Source organism: Ostrea edulis, chromosome 8 (assembly GCF_947568905.1).
Source record: "Ostrea edulis chromosome 8, xbOstEdul1.1, whole genome shotgun sequence".
NCBI lineage: Eukaryota > Metazoa > Mollusca > Bivalvia > Ostreida > Ostreidae > Ostrea > Ostrea edulis.
The window spans coordinates 7,031,601-7,054,743 of NC_079171.1; the positions used below are offsets into that span (position 1 = coordinate 7,031,601).

At 37.4% G+C, this 23,143-nt stretch overlaps 1 protein-coding gene across 2 annotated transcripts in view; it reads right to left on the reverse strand.

Annotated features, from left to right (window-relative positions):
• The window catches only part of LOC125661033 (uncharacterized), a 67,048-nt gene that overhangs the window by 38,991 nt on the left and 4,914 nt on the right, over positions 1–23,143 (reverse strand). For both annotated transcript variants that reach the window (XM_056148066.1, XM_056148065.1), the window contains exons 2-10: positions 12,406–12,459; positions 12,087–12,161; positions 11,630–11,717; positions 10,145–10,381; positions 9,027–9,198; positions 7,791–7,888; positions 7,414–7,596; positions 1,877–1,956; positions 1,051–1,264 (exon numbers count right to left, since the gene is read on the reverse strand). In XM_056148066.1, the coding sequence (XP_056004041.1) occupies positions 1,051–1,264; positions 1,877–1,956; positions 7,414–7,596; positions 7,791–7,888; positions 9,027–9,198; positions 10,145–10,381; positions 11,630–11,717; positions 12,087–12,161; positions 12,406–12,456 (1,198 nt within the window). In that variant the 5' untranslated portion in view covers positions 12,457–12,459. The remainder of the gene's footprint in view (positions 1–1,050; positions 1,265–1,876; positions 1,957–7,413; positions 7,597–7,790; positions 7,889–9,026; positions 9,199–10,144; positions 10,382–11,629; positions 11,718–12,086; positions 12,162–12,405; positions 12,460–23,143) is intronic.

Sequence of the window (23,143 nt, forward strand, 5' to 3'; positions counted from 1 at the left end):
GGGGTCCGTGTTTGGCCAACTGCCTATTTAGTATTGCTTGTAGGAGTCATGAGATTGATCACTGTTCGTTATATTCGCGTTTATTAGGGGGGGGGGGGGGCAATTTTCATTGATTGTAGATATTTGACAAATTCGTTGGAATGTACCCCCATGGATATGGGTTTTGCACTGTAAAAATTCACATATATTGTGTATTCCACTATGCTTTCACGGGACAGGTGCACCCACAGATATTGAGCAGACCCCCCCCCCCCTATTAGATTATTCTACAGTATATAATCTAAACATGAAATGAGCGCTAAACGAAAACTAAAGACAGCCCGCAAGATACACTTTAAGGTTCAATATTCACTATAAAGAAGGAGGAACACATACATACTATTTTCCTACGATTCAATGAACAAATCTATAATAAGTAAGAATTCACGGTTTGTCTTCATTTTCCGGCCATTACGAAGGCTGATATTATACTGTGTCTACAGTGTTGGTGAGATTATAATAACATATAAATATTGCATGTAGTTGAGGGTAACATAGATAATTTTCACCCCAAGAAAACCATTGTCAACCGAGGCTATGCCTCGGTTGACAATGGTTTCTCAAGGGTAGACAATTTCAGCTTCCATCGTCAACTTCCCTTATTTATGTAACAATAGTCCAGTATCACCTGCATATGGTGTTTATATCTCTCAATTGACTCGATACACAAGAGCTTGTTGGGAACGAAACCACATGACACCACTTGTTTGAGTAGACACATCGGGATATATCCCCATTAAGATTAGCACTAATGTCAGTGAATTTACAAATCGTTGTATCACAACGATACAAATGAATATCATAGAAAAAAATAATTTATATTACATTTACGATAGAAAATGTACATGGATATGTCTCCATAAGAAAAATGGGACACCCCTATCGTCTCTCTCTCTCTCTCTCTCTTTCTCTCTCTCTCTCTCTCTCTCTCTCTCTCTCTCTCTCTCTCTCTCTCTCTCTCTCTCTCTCTCTCTCTCTCTCTCTTTCTCTCTGAGATTAGATATCATTTACCTATCTGACTGTTGTCAAACAATAATATTTCTTTCGTATCCATTTTAACAATTTGTCCATTATCCAACTGCACGGTGACTAAACAATGCTGATTTCCAACCGCCTTTTCTTTAGCTCGGACTTTCTTTCTTTGGTGCGGGTTGAGAGATCCTCGGTCGTTGGTGATTGGGCGTCTTTGTCCTCGTTTCGCGTCTCTTTTCATTATATCAATTTCCTATTTCGATAATATCAAAGAAAGGAACCAGTTAGTGTGTATCTATTAACTCCATTTACTTGATCAGGATATAAACTCACGGCGGGTGTGACCGGTTGACAGGGGATGCTTACTCCTCCGAGGCACCTGATCCCACCACAGGTGTGTCCAGGGCTCGGTATTTGCCCAACTATATATTTTGTAATGCTTGTACGAGTTATGAGATTGATGACTGTTCGTTATCTTCGCCTTACATTATGAAAAACATGATGACTATCCATATCTATATCGCAATATCTATCATTATCAGATTCATATCATAGTTTCAACACTTCCGAACTTAATTGAAATGCGAGTTTATATCTTGCTCAGGGTGAAAAAAGGTGAAGATAATTGATAGTAATCAACCTCGTACTCTTACTAGAATTACAAAATTGAGAGTAGAGCAAGCACACCCCCTAGGCATACAAGTGGTACGATCATGTGCCTAAGAGGAGTAAGCATCCCCTTCCGGCCGGTCACACCAACCATGAGCCCTCTATCTTGATGAGGTCAAACGAGTAATAAAAATGTTTAAAAAAATTAGTGTCATTTAATTGTTTCGATCACAATGATATATATAATCTTACATACCGGTGAATGGGTGATTGTTCCAACGGTCACGTCATCATTGTCGGATTTTTTCACGACTCGTATTCCTTCAGCTACATTGCCTGTAATGATTGATTGAATATTGTTTAACGTCTCCCTCGAGATTATTTCACTCTTATGGATACGTCACCACTGCCGGTGAATGGCTGCAAAATCTAGGCCTATTTTCGGCGCTTATGTTTATTGAGCAGGGAGGATCTTTATCGCGCCACACCTGCAATGACACGGGACCTCAGTTTTTGCGGTCTCATACGAAGAACCGCTCCATTTAGTCGCCTTCTATGACAAGCAAGGGGATACTGAGGACTTATTCTAACCCGGATCCCCACGGGATGCCTGTAATGAGGATACCAGCAAGAATTATATATGTTGACGACAGATAACTTTGTTTACCTGATTAAGATATAACGCTCACGGCTGATGGGACCGGTCGACAGGGGATGCTTACTCCTCCTTGGCACCTGATCACACCTATAGTGTGTCCAGGTGTCCGCACCTGCCTAACTATCTATTATGTATTGCTTGTGGGGGTTATTAAATTGATCACTGTTCGTTATCTTCGTCATTCATTCAAGTCCCGGTAATGTGCTTTAGTTGTCTGCGTAGGTGGACTAAGTTATAAATAATCTTTGATATTTGCACATAATTAGTCAGTATATCTTAAATGAATACCAAAAATATCTCTTTAAACCGTAAGCGATTCTTAATATCAACGTTAGGAATTTTAAATGACGTAAAAGGGAGTATCACATTCCTGTTAAGGGAAGATATTGCTGATCAGTAAAACAGTGCGAACTTCCTTCATCCTTTGGCAGGTTAACCTGATTACCGATTAAGCTATACGGGGAAATGTGAAGATAACGATTAGTGATGAACCTCATAATAATTCCTATGAGGAATACACAATATAGAGTCGGGCAAACACGGACTCCTGGATATGCGAGAGGTGGGATCAGCTACTTAGGCGGAGTAAGCATCCCCTGTCAATCGGTCATATCCGCCGTATAATACAGATAACTTGATAAGTGGGGTCATTAATCAATAAAGCTATACAGGACTAAACTGTTTTCTGATGAAGCTATGCAGGACCCCCTTAATTATTTTTGACATCGTGCCCTAACAATCATAGTTATGTAGCAGTATTCCATTATCACCTGCATATAGTGTTTATGTCTCTCAACTGATTCAAAACACAATAGGGTGTTAAAGAGGTTTAAAACATCTCGTTTAAAGACAACATTTCTCAAATTCTATAGCCATTATAAGGATCTACACTGAGTGGCTAAAAGTATTGCAACAAACACGGCTGACATCATAGCAATTTTACTCGCTTCAAATTTTATCTTCATTGCTGACGCGCAACAAAGTAAGCTAAGGTCGTAGTGTCGGGTTTGCGAATTATATGGGGAACCGTTTTCACTTCAAAGTAGCAGACGATTTCCGGTAAGGTATCGAATGAAAACAATGTAGAAGAATAAGATAGCATTTTCAAAGGACCTAAAGAAACAGATTGTAATTTTAAATTCAAAAGGATGTAATGACAACAAAATAAATGATTCATTGGGAATCAGTCGAAGCAAAGTCGGACGACTTTTGGGAAAAAAATCCATCAAAGAGAAGTGTTGAAAACGATCCCTGTAGTGGCACGCCCCGAGTGATAGATGAGAGGAGTGATTGGAAACTTTATCGTAATCTGAAAACTAATGGAAGGCACTCTCTTCAAGACATTCCATCAACTTTCAATAGCAATGACAATACAAATCTGTCCAGGAGAACTGTTCGCCGTAGGTTACACCAGGAAGGACACAAGAGGGACAATGTTCTGAAAACGCTTACAATCGCTAAAGTCAACAGACAGCGTGGACTTTTTTGGTGCCGGGGGAAAAATTCTTGAGACCTGAACAGTGGCAGAAAGTTATTTTCTCAGACAAAACGCAGGTAATCATTGGACAGATAAATTTGTGGAGAAAAACGTCCAAGAAGTGGAAGCCTTGCTGTCTAAACCCCGTGAGAGTTAGTTGCTTGTTTTGGTGGTGATTGTATTGATGTTCTTGTACCTGTTGATGGAAATCTATACTCAGCAAAGTATATTGATTTGTTGGATAATCACTTATGGCCTGTTATTGTAAGAGTTTTTGGAAATCGGCAATTTTTTTTCCAAGGCGAGAATGCCACCTCCCACTCCTCAAGACAGACCAATACTTGGAAATAAGAAAAGAGTATTCGAAAATTCAACTGCCCTGTACAGTCTCCAGACCTTAATGCCATTGAAAATGTCTGGCTTGGTATTAAAATGAAATTGTCCAGTGAGATTGATGACATTAAAAACCGGGATGACCTAATGGCTGCAGTGAGAAGAATTTGGAATGGTATCTCTCAAACATACATTCGGAGCTTATATGCTTCAATTCCTGTAAGGCTACGTCAGGTTAATATCTAGAAAAATGACACTTAGATGTTGTTTATTTCATTTAAAGCGGGTTTTTCCCATGCAGCTGATATATACATCGTGATGACGTCAGCCATTTATGTTGCAATACTTTTGGTCACTCAGTGTAGTTTGCCAGTACCTCTCATTGAGTCAAATACTCTCTGACATGTTTCCTACCAATTGTTAGACCGTTCTTTGCACACTTGTTTTGACTACGGATTACTCTGTTTATCTGATCAAAACATTGGGTTCATGCCGAGTGTGACCGGTCGACAGGAATTTTTTAAATTCATTTTAGGCAACTGACCCCACCTCTTGTATACCCAGGGTCTGTGTTTATCCAACTCTTAATTTCGTATTCCTTATAAGACTTGTGAAATTGATCACTGTTTATCTTCACCTTTTCATTCTAACATGGATGGGATTCTGTCAGATTTTGTATCATCTTGAACCACTTGTCCTCCTCTAATTTGTTCATTATTGATAGGAATCATGAGACTGATCACTGTTGTTTCCCCATTTCTTCATAAATATTCCAAACTCAACAACCTTCAAGATAGCATTGTCGTACAATCTAACTATGATTTTCTCTGTGTGGCATTGCGTTTTCACAGATTGACCTCATATTGCAAGGATTCCTCCAGCGGACCACTCAAACAGTCAATGCGTGTAACAGGAAATTGTCTAAACCATATTCTCGCATAATTTTTCCTTACTCATTTTTTTTAAAATATAAAAGTAGCCCATACGTTGTGTACTACATGTCCGATGATCATGTGACCAGCGTATCGCGTGACAGTGTCGGGTACATACAAAATGCTATTGCAAGGGTCATGCGGTGTAGAATATGATTTTGAAGTGTTGATAGCTTCAATATATTATCCTCCCTGTGGTAGATACTGTTTTATCTACATTACTCAGTTGAAAGCAGTGTGTTCATTATAACATATTTTCCGGAAAAAAAGTCATTCCAAGCGCTTTATTATTTATTTCAATACATAGAGAAAAATTGGTGAAAAAGATTAATATATGTTCCGTATCGTCGGATGATAGACTTGTTTAACAATATCGATCTTCATTACAAAATGTCTCTATATTTGCGGAAATCAGTATGGACATTATTACTTTTCGTAACAATAAAACCTAAATAAACTCGATCGACAAATATATATGGCGTCATATCTTAGAAATTCAAGTTTTTTTTCCTGTGAAGATATCTCACATACCGGATGGGCGTACATCTACTTTATTAAAAAAAAAATTCTCAGAACATGTTGGAAATCCTCTGCTGCGGAATAAAGGTGTATGTATGATCATATCCAAATCAACTTGTTTACAATTCGCGTTCTTTTGTCGTGTTAACACATTCCTCTACTCCTCCATGATTTTTTTTTTATCTCAGCCATACATGGTAGATGAAGACAACGAACAGTGATCAATCTGATAACTTCTATAAGCCATACAAAATTAGGAATTGAGCAAACACGAACCCCTGGATATACTAGGGTTGGAATATGTGCCTAGGAGGAGTAAGCATCCTATGTCGACCGGTCACACCCGCCATCAGCCTTATATCTTGACCAGGTAAATGGAGTTATCCGTAGTCAGAATCGGTGTGCCAAGAACGGCCTAACAAAACACATCGTCGCAAAAAGCCTAAGGGAACTACTATGAAGAACTCCCCAAACTGTTGGTGTAAACTACTATGAAGAAAATGCTAATTAAGAACCACCTCCAGCAAGTAAGATAGACATATAGAAATATCTACCACGTGTTGTCTATTAACAATAATAACTTTCATTCATATGTCGATTCGATATATCCCTGTGAGCTCGAAATAAAAGACACCACAGAGTCGTCCACTTCTGCTTCATACTTAGATATTTTATTGACAGTCGACATTAACGGCAAACTGACAACTCAACTGTATGACAAACGGGATGATTTAAGCTTCTCCATCGTCAAACTTTCCATATTTATGTAGCAATATTCCATTATCACCTGCATATGGTGTTTATATCTTTCAACTGAATACCTGGTTCTGCGTATAGTCAGTTTTAATCGAGGCAAGCTACTAACAAACAAGTTGATGTTACAGGGGTTTCAACAGTCATGAATGAAGTCAGCATTTCGCAAACTTTATGGTCGTTTTAACGATCTAGTTCGTCAATACACCCTATCCTTGGGTCAAATGCTGTCTGGCGTGTTTCGTGCCAATTGTTGGGCTGTTCTTGACACACTGAATTTGACTAGTACGAATGTCTCCGTTTACCTGCTAAGGATATAGGGCTGAGTGCGTGTGTGACCGGTTGACAGAAGCTGTTTGCTCCTCCTAGGCACCAGATCCCACTTCTGGTATGTCCAGGGGTCCGTGTTTGCCCTGCTATCTATGTTGTATTCCTTATAGGAGTTATAAGGTTGATCACTGTACATTATATTCACCTTTCATAGCATCACATTAATAAAGGGAAATGAAAATATTCCTTCAAAACCCTTTACAAAAGGGAATTTATGGACGGAAGTTAACATTTCTTAGAAAACAGAAATATTGTTTCTAAAGGAAATTCAAATTTCTTTGCCAATTTTTAATACAAGTTTTCTAACAGGAAATGCAATTTTTTTTATGGGGAAGTTTTCCTGTGGGAAATGTATCACAATCTGATGCCCCCGTATGTAAGATCTCACAAGGAATACGCCTGCGAAATATAAAACCCAAATCTCTAAGCATTCAAAGATCATGATCAATGTTTTTTTCATTTTCAAAAAGTGGGTCAAACTCTAGGGTCATGGGGTTAGAATACTTCCTTTAAATGTCAAACAGGTCCTGCGAAATGTGAAAATCCTAGCGCTGATGTTCAAAAGTTATGACTTAACAGACTGGCGGACAGACCAAACATGATATGTTCCAAATCTCTTATTACTAGGGGCATAGAAATAAAAATAGATCTGAATTTTCACAAGCACCGTATTTTCCTATATATTTTCAAGTCAATGGTTATCGTTAAGTTTGTTAAAAAAATTCGGAGAACATGTCCATAACTCACGGATTTCACCTGATTCAGAAGATATGTGAAATTGAATAGAGTACCTTTAGTGATTCCCTGCAGATGGTCCTGGAAATACTTCACTCTCGCGGGCTCTGTAAACATGATGTCCACTTTCCCTTCTCTTCCCACCCGGTATCTTTTGGTGAATCCCTCCTCTTCCCACGTGACCTTTGCGTCACAGTTATATGTAATGGCGATATTGTCATCAACAGTCTCAACGGTACCTACAGTATTGTGAATATAACGAACAGTGATCGATCTCATAAATCCCAGAGCGGATACAATGTCAAACACGAATCCCAGAACACACCATAAGCGAGACCATGTGCCCATTTGAGATCACTGTATATGTAGAAATGTGTACTCTGGTAAAAGGTTACGTACAAGGATATGGCATCACTATATATGGAAACACTACCTGTCAGATGTGGGTCTTTCCTGGATTTTACATCCGATGAAGGAAATATTCCCTTAGCTTTCACGTCTTGTAAATCTGCCCTCATCCCTACATTAACACTGTCAAATATACATAATAATGATATGTAAATATGTACTCATTCCTACAACAACACTGTCAAATATATATACTAATGATATGTAAATATGTACTCATTCCTACACTAACACCGTCAAATATATATACTAATGGTATGATCTAATGAATACTGACAATAGTCATTTAAAAATAAATGACTTTGGAAACTAATACTTATTTTCCAATGGCATTGCTTTGAAAGTAATGTCAAATCTGAAATATAAATTCCTCCTTCTCCTCCTTCTCCTCAATGTTGAACCATCACAGATACATGTGTACACTGTTCCAATGTCTTCTGTTTGGTAGGTCGATAATTCAAGCCCTTACTGAGACAAACTTTAGTCACATGAATCGGGTACGGAAATCGGGTGGTTAGAACGATCCCTTCACAACCAGGCTTAATTCTCGATCCCGATGCTGAGTCAAACCTTAGAGATATATATTATTTAGCCTCTATCCCTCGCCCAAGCGCTCTGTATTGAAAGATACATTCAGGAGTCCTGGGAATATGACCCTAACTGGTGTTACAGCCTTGAGCGGTTTGCCTAGGCGAAACTGTGTGGTACTTTACCCACAGGTAGTGACATTTATATGCAGGTGAACATTACCGGTGTGGGACTTGATGCAGTAACATACACTCTCCATTTTTGTTTTGCCTGTTTATTTTAAGTCCCGTCCAAAACTGTCCACCCATTTTAAGACGTGACCAGCTGTAAGTGACGTGCCACAAATCTATACCCATGCTTAGCGCTCAGGGCTGTAGCAGTGATTATATCGATGCTTAGCGCTCAGGGCCGTAGTAGTGACTATACTCATGCTTAGCGCTCAGGGCCGTAGCAGTGGGGGTTCTTTAGCGTATCAACGCTTACCGCGACATGTGATCTCCGTGTTAAGGTAATATTCGAAAAACCTGTGATTGATACTTCTAAACGCTGAACGTTTGGCGAAGGAGCAATCTCTGTTCATGTTTAACTCTTAGGTTTGACGCAGCCATGAGACGAACGGGGCCCGTACTCACGACATCCCGGTTACAAAACGACTGGTCTACCACTGAGCTGCCGCGACCGGTAACACTACAGGATGTACATGTATCGACAGCTGCATCGTTAGGGAACATACCTGATCGTTTTCATTCTTTGGTGTCGTTCAAACACGTGACCTTTTTCATGAATGTCGCACATGTAACATTCCGTACATAGATTGTAATCCTCGCAGTACAAACACCGCCACCTCATTCCTCGGATTGGGACCTCACCACAACTGTCACAGTCGCAGAACTTGTGATACACCCCTGTAATTAATAGTATACACATACTTACATCAAGCATTTACATGTTTCCATATTCATACTACCGTCGTTTTCTTCGTACGCATTCGGGTTATAATACCTCCTCAGTGCCCCTTGCTTGTCGTAAGAAACAACTAAATGGGGCGGTCCATGAGACTTCCGATGAGACCGTAAAAACCGATGTTCCGTGTCACAGCAGGTGTGGTAAGATAAAGATCCCTCCCTGCTCAAAGGTAATAAGCGCCGAGCATCTAGACCTACATTTTGCCGCCCTTCACCGGCAGTTTTAACGTATTCACATGGGTGAAATATTCTCGAGAGGGAGTTAAACAATATTCAATTAATCAATCAATCGCACGCATTATCTACAAATCCCAACTTTAAAAAAAAAAAACCACAACATTGTGTATGGAAGCTTATTCCTGCAAATTGACGAAATACGGATAATTAGAACAATGTTTTAGAGCATGTACCATAAAAAAGGTACTTAATGCAACATCCGAATTCATACTACAACACTATGCTCAATATCCGCGATACCAGCTAATACAAAATATGTAGATAATGATAAAATTGACGAAGGCATGAGTTTTATTTCTATCAGCCGATAGTATACATTGAATAGGCCATAAGACATGAGTTTTATTTCTATCAGCCGATAGTATACATTGAATAGGCCATAAGACATGAGTTTAATTTCTATCAGCCGATAGTATACATTGAATAGGTCATAAGACATGAGTTTTATTTCTATCAGCCAATAGTATCATTGAATATGCCATAAGACATGAGTTTTATTTCTATCAGCCAATAGTATACATTGAATAGGCCATAAGAAGACGGAGACGTTCAATTTTTAATGATAACTTCATTAAGTTAAGATTCGGCTAAATATTAAATGTCTACACATTGAGTACCTTAATATATTTCAAATCAGTGATATATTTACCTGTCTGAGCGTTATCAAAAAGTCGCAGGTCATATTTCTTGTCCATCCCTGTTCTATAAATAAACTTGTAGGGGTTTTCCTGAGCGTTCAGCGTGTCCTGGGAATCCCACTGGACGCGCACCTGTTGAGAGTTGTTGAGGATTTCCACCACAGTTCCCACGTTTCCTTCTCCCCCATCCTCGTCCTCCCTGTCCCAATCAACTCCACGGACTACCCGCTGTCCTATTTTGATTTTATCTACAAAATGTAAACTAAACTTCTCAATGAAAATAAGTATGATACGCCTGTACATCTTTATAATTGAAATCGGGTTATTTTGTAATGAATTTAGAATATGTACGTAACTAAAGGAATGTGTGCCATAGAGGACGCCGTCTCATAGGGTTGATGTATTTTCAGATGGAAACTTGGGGTTCACGAATCTTATGAATCACCTTGAATTTTACGCTCATCACGTGCACCCCCCCCCCCGGGAAAAATGTCAAATAAATATATTCTATTCATAATGAATCGAAGACACGTGAATTAATGCATTGTAAAGTGCGAAAAGGTGAAGGTAATGTACAGTGATCAATATCACAGCCCATATCAGGAAGATGGGGGCAAACACGAACCCCTGGACATACCAGAGGTGGGATCAGATGCCTTGGAGTAGTAAGCATCCCCTGCCGACCGGTTGTACCGTGAGCCCCATATCTCGAATATTTTTCTAGTTCTCGACAAAATAAAGCCCTTTTTGTCGCTTAGGTTTGTTACTGACTGCCTACAGAAATTCTTCGCGTTGTTAAAGTTCATAGAAGGTGATACGAAGCGCCGATGCTTCCTTGGACTTTAACAACCCGATATATTTTGTAGACAGTCAGTGACAAACCTAATAGGTGGTTTGTTTTGTCGAGGACAAACACGCATGATAAGAAATACAATGGGAATGATGTGGGCGTCGAAATTGTGCTAATCGCCATATGAGGAAATTTAGGGGACAATAAGCTACACGCTTTGTCCAACGTAAGCGTCATTGTCGTCCGAGGCCAAAAAGTGCTTCTAAAGTCCAAGGCTCTGTGGACAACCCAACACACTTCTATTGAAAGTCAATGCTGAGTAGTATCACTGCAACAATGACATAATTACCAGGATAATTTACCCGTAATCAGAACTAATTAATATACCTGTAATCAGAAATAATTAATCTACCTGTAATCAGAAATAATTAATATATCTGTAAACAGAAATAATTAATATACCTGTAATCAGAATAAATCAACATACCCGTAATTAGAATAAATTAATATACCTGTAATCAGAAATAATTAATATACCTGTAATCATAATGAATTGATATACCTGTATTCAGAATAATTAATATACCTTAAATCAAAACAATCTAATTTACCGGAAAGTACTAGTAATACACCTGTAATAAGAATAAATTAATATACCTGTAATCAGAACAAATCACCATACCGGTGAGTGTTCCCGGATACATACCTCTGTCAAAGAAATCAACGATTTTCATCCCAGCGAAGGTACGACATTGTGGCACCACATCACGTACGGCGAAGTGATCCTGGACGTCCTAAAACACAGACAGGTGACGTATCATCATTAGAACTCTCATCACATCAGTATTAAAACATGGATACTATGGGTGTTTTCTTTATTCATCTATATCTTTATTTTTGCCTGTGGAATCTTTACAAATTCTAATGATAACCATTCCCCCATGAATGTATTGTAGTCCATGCGCGTATCAATCTTGATACATACGGTGCGTTCATTTTAACGGCCGGCGATTCCGAAAGAAAAGAGATCAGGTTGTACTCATTAGAACTAAACATTATTCAAAAAACAACTTGCTTCCTGTAACACTCATTACATCATTATGATGTTCGTCATACCATATCATACCATTATAACCTTTTTCATGCATTAAATTATACTCTACCTCGGCAGTTTTCTCTGTCGTATCGTTGTCGCTCTCATCAGAAGACCCTGGTGCGCTGTGGTCTAAAATGGTTCCCTGCAGTAAAACATAAAACGATTATGAGCATCATCAAACCTGAGTAGAGTCGCTCGAGGAGACTTTTGCAAAATTTTGGCTTAGGGTCAGCGCTTATGGCCTTTGGGTAGAAAGGGATTTTTATCGTGCCACGCCCGCTGTGACACGGGACCTCGGTTTCTGCGGTCTCGTCCGAATTCTTTTTACCTCTTCCTTGTTAATTAAAGTCTTTATACTTGTTCCGTGTTAATTAAAGTGCGTATACCTGCTCGTTGTTGAGCCGATCCATTTCAATCGCGGTTTCCTCGGAAGTCATCTTCTGTTAAAATCAGACAATACGTGTTGTAAAACAATAATGATATAGGAGGCCATCTCCTGTTAAAATCAAACAATACGTGTTGTAAAACAATAATGATATTTGTAAAAGTGATATAATAAATTTTATCCATTTACTAAAACTTTACACTTTCACGGTTGTTAATTTAACACTGTGAAAATAACAAAAGAACTTGAATTACATAAGATACTTTCAGCAATATTCTTCCACGATACATAAGAACATATATATGATTAACTATTGATGTTTTTGGTTTCAATACCAAAAATGAAATTGAATTAAAGTTGTTCTATTGTTCAAATGTATTGATTTAAAAAAAAATCTTTTCGACATTCCTTAAGGCACTATATTTTCTGTTTCACCAGCGATACAGCGATTATTGAAATTGATTAAGGTAAAAACTAAAAAAAAAAAAAACAAATAAACAGAAACTTCGATGTGTTTGAGATATTTCACTCAGGAGACAAGATTTTCTATCATAATTTCGCGCACGTGAATGTACATGTATCAAAAGAAAAAGAAAAAAGGAAAGGAAAAAAAAAAAAGAAAGGAAAAAAGAGAAAAGAAAAAAAAAACGAAGAAAATTAAGAGAGATAAATCGTTGCCTCACTAGTGAAATTAATTATGTATCCCATGACAAAACATTTGAGTTTTGTTAGTAAATATCAAAGTCTTACAAATTTAAGTGTCGAAATCCGTATAGTATTTGATAGAAAAGTCTACTGTTTGATTGACTAACTGTATCTTATTTAACGTCCCTCTCGAGAATTTTTCACTCATATGGAGACGTCCCCAACACCAGTAAAGTGCTTCAAATTTCGGCCTTTGCTCGGCGCGTACGGCCTTTGATCAGTAAGGGTACTTTAACGTGCCACACCCGTAGTCCTGCTGTGACATGGGGTATCCGTTTTTAAGGTCATCTCCGAGGTCCCGTGATATTCACACCTGATGCAAATTGTTTGACGATGGAAATGTCACTTCCTGTTTTAACGACTTAGGTCTGTCGCGGCCGATATTCGAACCCCGACCTTCCGCATGCGCGGCAAACGCTCTACCTCTACATCACCACGACGGTCTAGAAAAGTTTGCTTTGTTACAGTTTGCTTTGCTACAAGTATGTTGATCTATAGAACTGGGGAGGCAATGGTAAAACATCTGTGATGAATCATGAACAACAGAATGTAGTGTACATTTATGAAGACTTGTAATGCAGTTGTTGTTCATTATTTGTCTTTGCTTGTCAATGTTTACTACTTAGAATAGAGCCGTTGCGTTTTTTTCTTTAACCCCCCCCCCCCACCAACATTTACATTATATGGTTGTACAAGTATATAATTTACTTATGTAACATGAATGAAAACCATAGTAAAATGCATTCCATATACATGTATGTATCAATTACTCTGTCCAACCTACAGATTCCCTCTTTTCGTTATATAGATCTTGCTAAAAGGGGTAAAAATAACGGATTTTGAAGGTGGACCCCTCCACCCCCCCCCCCCCCCCCCCCGTCTTTTGAAAATTATTCAAAAAGTCCTGGATCCGCCCCTTTTTATTAAACCGTGTATATAAGATTTTATAACAAAACTGATGCGATGTTGTATACGGCATTCAACAGGACGTACATCCTGTCTCCAACGAACACATCCCCACACGTCTTTACGATTTCTAACTGTGTTTTCACAGTGCCCCCTATCCCTACATAGGTCATGATTTGCAGCGCCCCTATCCCTACATAGGTCAGGATTTGCAGTGCCCCCTATCCCCACACAGGTCAGGATTTGCAGTGCCCCTTATCCCTACATAGGTCAGGATTTGCATACATTTAATTTTGTAAAATTGACACAAATTGCCATTTTTTAAAAATAAATCTTGCGAATTAGTTTTATCATTAAATGAGCACATAGGTTTGTTGTTTTTTTTTGTTTTTTGTTTTTTGTTTGTTTTGTTTTTTTTTTAGTTTTTCCTTTTTGGCGAATTTCAAAGACCCGCAAAATTGGTAAACAATTATCTACAACGAAAATAAGCAGATGTGCGGTATTAGTTGAACAAAGTATCCCGAAAAACTGTATATCAAAATACAATGCAACGGGATATGGTAAAATTGATATAAAAATTGGGATTTACCATGACAGATTTCTATATGTCTGTTTATTTCTGTAGATAAGATTCTTCTCTCACGGCTGTAATCAGTAGAACACCTTTTTTTTTTTTAGAATACCCCCAGTCCCTATCATACTTACACCAATACAACTTGTGACTTTATATTACTGCAGGTCCTAGGTTAAGACTACTGTTAAAATGTTGTTGTGGTCATATTTTTGTGGCGGAGAAGAAAAAAAAAACATACCAGGAAATGATTGTCATCTTTCATCATACTTAACAACGTCCTTGGGTTTTTTCCCGCCGTTTCCCTGACTGTGATTCATGTCGAGCTCCTGTACGTAACTGGAAGTTTGATGGTTAGATCGGCGGCTCTACTTTGTATGTCAGACTTGTTAATTATTAAAACGCAATACCAGTAATAAGTGATTTCTCATAAAACTTTACATACAATCTCAGAGGTACACAGCACTTCTAACAAGGTTGTACATATTGACATTGAAACGGAGCATGTTTTAAATTTAGGACAGTACCCCTTGCTTGACGTTAGAAACGACTAAAGAGGGCGGTTCCTCACAAAATTCGAAGCTCCGTGTAACAGCAGGTGTGTCACAATTAAAGATCCATTCCTGCTAAAAGGCCGTACGCGCCGAGCATAGGCCTAAATTCTACAGCTCTTCACCGGTAATGGTGACGTTTCCATATAAGTGAAAAATTCACGAAAGGGACGTTAAACAATATAAAATCAATCACTCAATCAGTCCGCATGATAATGCAATGGTGAATACAAATTACTTTTGTTACTTGTTTTCATTCGATGAAACAACACAAGACTTCGTAATTTTTATTCGTGGTGGTTCCCCCTTCATTGCGTGTTTATGACTATTCTTGGTATTTAAATACAGCAACATTGTGCGTACACTTCTTTAAAATACAGAGTGAAATTCTTCATTTTCTCACAATTATTATCAACCCGACCATCATCTCCCCACCCCTTTTCATTTTGTCTCCGTTCCACTCACACGTCGGACCGGATTTTGTCTAAGGTCATACATGTATGTTTGTTGTGGAGAAACAAAAAAGGAAATGGTTATCAAAGCAGATCACACAAAGACAGCGTACTTCCTCTTTTCCGCCGATTCACTGATCGTGATTCACGGTAGTTGAATGATTACATCGGCGGGTCTACTGTGTATGTAAGTTTATTAAATCTCCATACCAGAAACAAGTGATTTTCACACCCACTTGACTTATACAATAATGTTAAGAATGCGGACGTCTAGTACTGCATGAAAAAAAATATGATTCTGTTGAAGAAGACATGACCAACCTCTCACGTTCGTAGAATATATTTGTTAATTAAATCTCCATACCAGAAACAAATGACTTTGCAGCACTTGACTTACAGAGCAATGCTAAATATGCAGGAACTCTAATCCTGCTAAAAAAAAAATAATGACTATGTAGAAAAATATCGAATTGACGAACTGATCACTTTAATACGAGATGTTTTCTTGCAAATCAAATTTATGTCCATTTTAAACAGGACTGTAATCCGTTGACCATAGTCTGGTCAATAAGATGAAATTAATAAAATGACACAAATTTTAACCGTTTTTTAAGAGAAAAAAAATTAAGTTCTCATAATCAAGTAATTCATGAAATCAAAAGATTTTGTCATTTATTTCTCAGGAAGTGGAATCTTCTAACAGGGATGTAATCGTGGAACGTATTAATGTGCTTCTAACAGGGATGTGATGTTTTGTCATGATAGATAAAACACTCATCTTTGATGATCAATGGCATTACGTATCTAAATACGAGTTATATACGAGATTTGTTTAAAAAAAATCAAAACGGTATGGTAGTTTAATCATTTTATTAGATAGATACACACGAAGTACAAAAAAAAAAATGAACATTCAAACATACTAGGAGGGGTAGTACAGGGCGTCATGTCCACAAAGCACATGCGATCGTTTATCATCAAGAACACTACATTGTAAATCCCGATTTTCACAAACCATAAAGAACTATTTGATTTGAATACTCTTACGACACATCGCTGATTTCGATAAACATGCATTTGTATATGCACGCAAACTGATACCCACCCCCACCCTCAACGCCATGTTTTTGATCATGTGCGAGCCTGTCGTCATCAAGTTCCGTGTACAATCGGAACACCGTTCGGTCTTTTCCGTAAAGACCTGTTTTTTTCCCCTTCTCAACTCAACGGAAAAGGCAGTACCATATGACCGAAATGGATTGAAACTAACTTTTCACCATCGTATCTGGCTCAATTTTACTTTTATATATATTTTTGGGAGTTGAACTATGTTCAATCTCCCTGGGTCATCACGCACTTTTCTGCGCAGTAATTTGTATTGATTTGTATAGTGGTCGTGAGCGGGGGTTCTGTGTCAGCTGATTTACTCCTAGGTAAATCAACATAAACTTTTATAAACATCCGCCATTAAATAATCCATGTAACTTTTCTGAATTAATCTAAATTTGATAATTGACATGTAAATAAATGCAATGATATTGTATTCAAATCAATTTGAATACAAGATTTCGATCAAATTGATACTGATAGACATAGAAAAATAAAAGATAAGGTTGAAAATTGTCGTTTGTAGCGCAGCGTCACCTATAAACATTGATAGGGAAACGAACGACAACTGCACATAAGCTCTATTCGCACCGTGGCGCGAAATATCGAATATGGTGCGAAACCTCAGAAAATTTACAAGAAATAACTCTACAACATTGTGTATGTGTATATATTTGGGTTTTTTTTAATGTGATATAAAAAATGCTTGATGTTACATGTAGATTGAGTTAAAACACGTCATTCCCAGTCAACAACTTTCGATTGGGATCGGAATACGAAATAAAATTTCTTATATCCGGTGGCAAAGTGAAACTGCTTCATGCTTCAAGTTATTGAATTAAGTAGTAATTGCACGTTACACATTAGAGAACTGTTCCTTTTAATAAAGAAAGTCACAAAATAGATACAAAATGAGTGTACCTTATTCATTACTGTTACCGAGCTTTCGTCGACTATAATCTCGAAATGGCGTGTTTCGCTGCGCTTGATGACGGTAAGGTCCACATTTTCTATGTGAGTAGTGTGATATTTGTTTATGAATTTTTTGCGCATACATGGTATGTCTCGGCTAGGAATAATGGAAACTTTCTCACCTATGTATGTAAAGACATATTAATCTCTATTTTTAAAAATATAGAACACTTTTATCAAATGACAATGTTTGAAAACGCTTAGAGCCCCGATGTCAGAATTTCCTTTTTCAAGACATCAATATGTCAAATTCATTATCCTTTTTTAATAGTATGTACCATATTTTGTACCAGTTATCCATTTTGAATCCCCTATTACAATGGGATTTTGCTGCACTCTGTAATGTTTGAGTGGATGTCATGAGTGTGTGTCAAACAGAAATTTTTAGAGCATGGGATAAGGTGCTGCCATGTATTACTTCACTATCAAAGTTTAACCCAGTTGCCACAATGTTGAATTTATGCTGCAAAAAGGATTGGAAATTGCTTTGGTCAAAGCACATTGTTTATTTGTCTGCAGATGAAAGAGACATGAGGATTCTCCCTCACAAACTGAAAAAAAAAAGTTATGGATCTTGTACATGTATAGTTTATTAATCACTATAGATTTCCAGCATCACAAGTCTGATTCCACTATATGCTTTCCATACTGTCAGGTTCATTCACCTCCTGTTTGAGCCACAGTATAATATCCCAAATACCTTGGCAATAAATAACATTTTTTGACTAGTGTTTCATTTTTAGCGGAGTTGGGATGAAGTCAAACTCGGCTTATGATCTGATGAAGTGCCTTTGTGCGGGCAGGCGGGCACGCATCAACATTTCATTTCCGCATCATAGCTCTTGAGCAAATTATAGCATCTCATTCAAACTTAGATGGATTGTCAACCTCAGAAAGATGAGAAAGCCTATCGATTCTGGGGTCACTAGGTCAAAGGTCAAGGTCACTGGCTATAAATAGACTGAAATTTGGAGAAAATTTTGTTTTCCGCACCATAGCTCTTGAACGAATTATAGGATCTCAATCAAACTTAGATCGATTAAGTAAGACAAGAAGCCTATCGATTCCGGGGTCACAAGGTCAAAGTCACAGTGGCTATAAATAGACTGAAATTTGGAGAAAATTTTGTTTTCTGCACCATAATTTTTTAACAAATTATAGGATCTCAATGAAACTTAGATGGATTATCGCCCTTGATGAGACAAAGAAGCCTATTGATTTTGGTCAAGGGTTAAAGGTCAAGGTCACAAAGGATTTAAGTCGGCTGAAATTTATGTACGCAAAATTTTGCTCCCTGCTTGATAATTCTTGAAAACTTTTCTACCGCTTCCCTCTATGCCCATTCCTTGCGCAACTCGGCTTGTGCATTTCCGATGCCCGACAATTTTTAATTTTTTTGCATTTCATTTATTTTGAGTTATTATACAATTATTTACCATTCCATTGATCCTCTACAGGACTGTAGTATGCTCAGGTGACAGTTTAGCATATTGGACTACCTTTTCAAGTAATGAATCCTTAGAATTAGCTATAACTAGGATTAAACTTGAATGTATATATACAGGGGAAAAACTTCTTCATAACTGCAAGGCATTGATAACCATATTGATTTGAATGTTTGGGCCATAATATGTGGTTACATTTTTCATGAGAATATAAAGGGGTGAAATTCTAGAAAACAACAACACAACTTCAGTTACTCGAGGAGCGTTGTGGCCCATGGGTCTTCCATTATCCATGTTTGCTGTTGTAACGCTTTGAAAAACAACAACAGTTGATTTGTATCTAAAATCATGATAATATTCAGTCATTTATCCCCCTACCCTTCCAGTGTTATCTGTTCTAACTTAATTTCCACAATGTTCAACTCCCACGAGTACTTTAAGTACTTTGATTTGCGTGGACATCAGGGTCTATACAATACATTACAAGATTCCTCTCATCAAAGGTCGTTTTCCTCTTAAGTTAGGACATTACTTGATTACTGTCCAAGGTACGTCTGTAGCACCTATACTTTTATATCAGATATTTACCATTTGTATCATTTTTCATTTTAAGCATATAGAATGTAAATTAATAAAATCGCCTTTCCGGGGCTATCGGTCGTACGTTTTTAGCAAAAATTTAAAATAGTTTGCTAAATGTTATGGCTGAGAAGTTATTTGTGGCCACTACTCTATAAAATATGTTTCAAATCAATGACCAGTGCATCTAAATTCTAATAAAAAATCCATAACTATTGCATGCAATTTTAATTGTTTAAACTAGTATTGGTTGAAATGTTCATAATTTTAGAATGAATAGATTATATACAGATATTATTAATCTACTGATACTATATTCACGTTACGGTGCATTACGCTAACGTTTCACTAATTTATAAGTATTTTATAGAAAAAGAGCGTAAACAAATTCCTTACAATTGCGAATATTTGTCAGTTGTTTCCCCTATTTCAAACATAGGTGGCGCAAGACTCGTTTACGTCCTTGTTGACTTCCGGTGTACATAAGATTTATAAGAGAGTGTAAGGTTTTTTGTTGTGCAAATAGGGAGCGGGGGTAGAATTCCCGAGATATGAAGCTTTTAAAAAATTCAATTAGTTCATTGTCATCAAATGTGACAGCGACAACGATCGCTTTAAGTCGTGCGCTATAAACTTCAGTCTTCAGTCCGACTTCACAGATATCAGATGACGACTTTGTTGCAGAAAGTATTTACGAGGGATTAAACATTTGCTCTGTAGATCGTAATATTCTGCATGAATGTTTTATACTGAAATTTTATCTATCCTCAGTGATACAGTCATCAATGATCTTATAATTCTATGACCCCCCCCCCCTTTCTAGACTAGATCTATAATCGAACAGGGGAAATTTGAGTCATCAATATATAAACCAAGTATGGTACAAAAATACATTTCAGATGTCATTTAAAAATCAATTTTAGAGTTAACCAAGGTCGTCCAAATATGAATGAACGCGATTGCTAATAGCACCCCCCCCCCTCCGCCGTCACTCGGTACGACGACACGACTGTAATGGAGGGGTGGCTATAATCAGACTGTAACTGTAAGGCAGTGACTATTCTTAGGTCTTGTTTTCCTATTTGATGACTGGATTGTAAATTAATTTCAACACTTTACTTTCATTGTTAATTTTGTTAATTCAGGATACAGTCGTGCTTTTCACGCAGAGTACAACCAACTCTTAGTATATATCAATCATAGTATATGGATGGAGACGTGAATTTAGAAATTGAAAGCTTGAACTTCCGTCTTAAACTTGCAATCCAAATTGTAATATTCAATTAAAATGTAGAAACTCGAAATTTTTAGTCATTATTGTACAGCTAGCATATGGGGTAGTAAAATTTATTGACCTGCCAATTTTTATGCTCTCGCCTGCCCTATGGACTAATAAAAAATTAATCGCAAACTGTTTACCTATCGTAAATAAACTGTTTAATGTGGTATGATATATTATGTACTCTGTATACATGTGCCTTCTCTATCGTGAATTTTATTTCATAAAGAGAAGTTATACATATACATTCACTATTACTACACATTTTAACAGCTTAATAATATAATTTCAGATATATATGGATATATTTAATAATTGATATTCTTAATCCTCTCTCTCTCTCTCTCTCTCTCTCTCTCTCTCTCTCGAGAGAGAGAGAGAGAGAGAGAGAGAGAGAGAGAGAGAGAGGGGGGGGGGTCCGCATCTTATTGTTTTAAACATATGCAATTCAACAACTTATAAAGAATTATGATGTATTGTATATTATATATTCAACCTAAACTACTGTTTAAGCATTTAAGCTTCACTAGGAAGTAGTTTATGATGAAAAACGTTCAATGTGTATTGAATGTCTTTATTTAATCGATGTGACAGAGAAAATTCGGTTACAGCTGAAACTCTCAAGGTGCTTTCCTTTCCGCCCAGAGAGTCTTGCAATGCGTTTTCTAAGTTCGTCTCTAAGCGCAGTGAGGTCCTACGAACCATAATCCACCATCGTTACTAAATATTCAACAAATTTCTAATCTAAACATGTTCTTCCGACGCTCTCTTAAACTTTTGGACGTTAACGGATCGTGCGCCACCTGTAATCAAGGGAGAGTAAATTGAAGTTTTTTTTGCCATTCAATCATCAGTTTATTTTGGACATTGTAGAAATAATTTGTTAAAGAGACACTACAACTCATTTTCCACATTTTAATAAAGTGTTTTTTAAAAGATGTATTGATAAAATGATAAATTTCATATCGATACTGACAATTTTGAACAATTGGGATGCATCAATTTACTCTCAACTGCGCTTTGAAGATCGTTCGGAATTCAAAGGTTTCTTCATGCTGACTCGGACTTTTGAATGCTTATTTACATCACGTGGGTTTGAATGACAGCAAAGGTATTCTGTAGGAAATTATTTAAATTCCCCTTCAAGGGGGTCCACACTCACCTTTCAAGTATAAGATTATTCCCTGCTCCTTATAATAAGTAATTACAAATCATTATTTCAACAGAAACCTTCAATGTTCCCATTGACCGTTGTTTTTACAACTAACACGTGTCGTGTTCAGATAAAAATAGCACTTACTTTTAAACGTGGTGTCTTCGCAGCTAGTCTCAATGGCAGATTGAGGGGGCCAGGATCCCCCTCCCTTTTTACCCCACAGATTGTGAATGAAAATCCAAATTTTGCACCAGAATGGCCGATTACTTTGGCTAATCTTTGACTTTCACACCCCTCTTCGGAAATCCTAGATCCGCCACTGAGTTACATGTGTTTCTCCGAGCTCTTTGTTTTCCAACGGTCATACTGATCCCAAGGTAAATTTTACTTCACGTATGAGTTTTATCTCATGCTATTTTTACCTCTTTTCTCACAGAATCTTTCAAAATTCTAGATCTATCAACTACACTTTCTCTCTCTGGACGACATGTTGCACTGTTTACTGTCTATGCGTATGCGTCTGAAGACTGAAAGGAGGAGACTCGATAGTTTGTGTATAGGCCATCAAAAAGTATTAATTTTTACGTTAAAACGATAATTTTGAACTTTAGATAAGTGTTATTTTCGCAAAGTTCATACTTTCAACAATGCAACAAAAATTGAGAAAGCGCTGGGAAAATTGTCATTTCATGATTTCTTAACAGTAGGTCAAATTTCCAAGGTCACAAGGTCAAACAACCGGTGACTGTAGCTCAGTGGTAGAACATTCGCTCTGTAACAGGGAGGTTGTAAATTCGAGCCCCGCATGTGTCATGACCGCCTAAAACCTACGACGTATAAATAGGAAGTGATTGATAATTCGCCAAACACTTGCAATATATTTAGCCTTGGGAACTTGATCTTGGAGTTTGTCCCAAATTTCTAAACTTTAACTTTATTCATAAACATATTCCTTGTAACCTATGATTTATAAGCGCTCGGGGCCGAATAAGTCAGGGTTCTTTAGCGTGCCAACG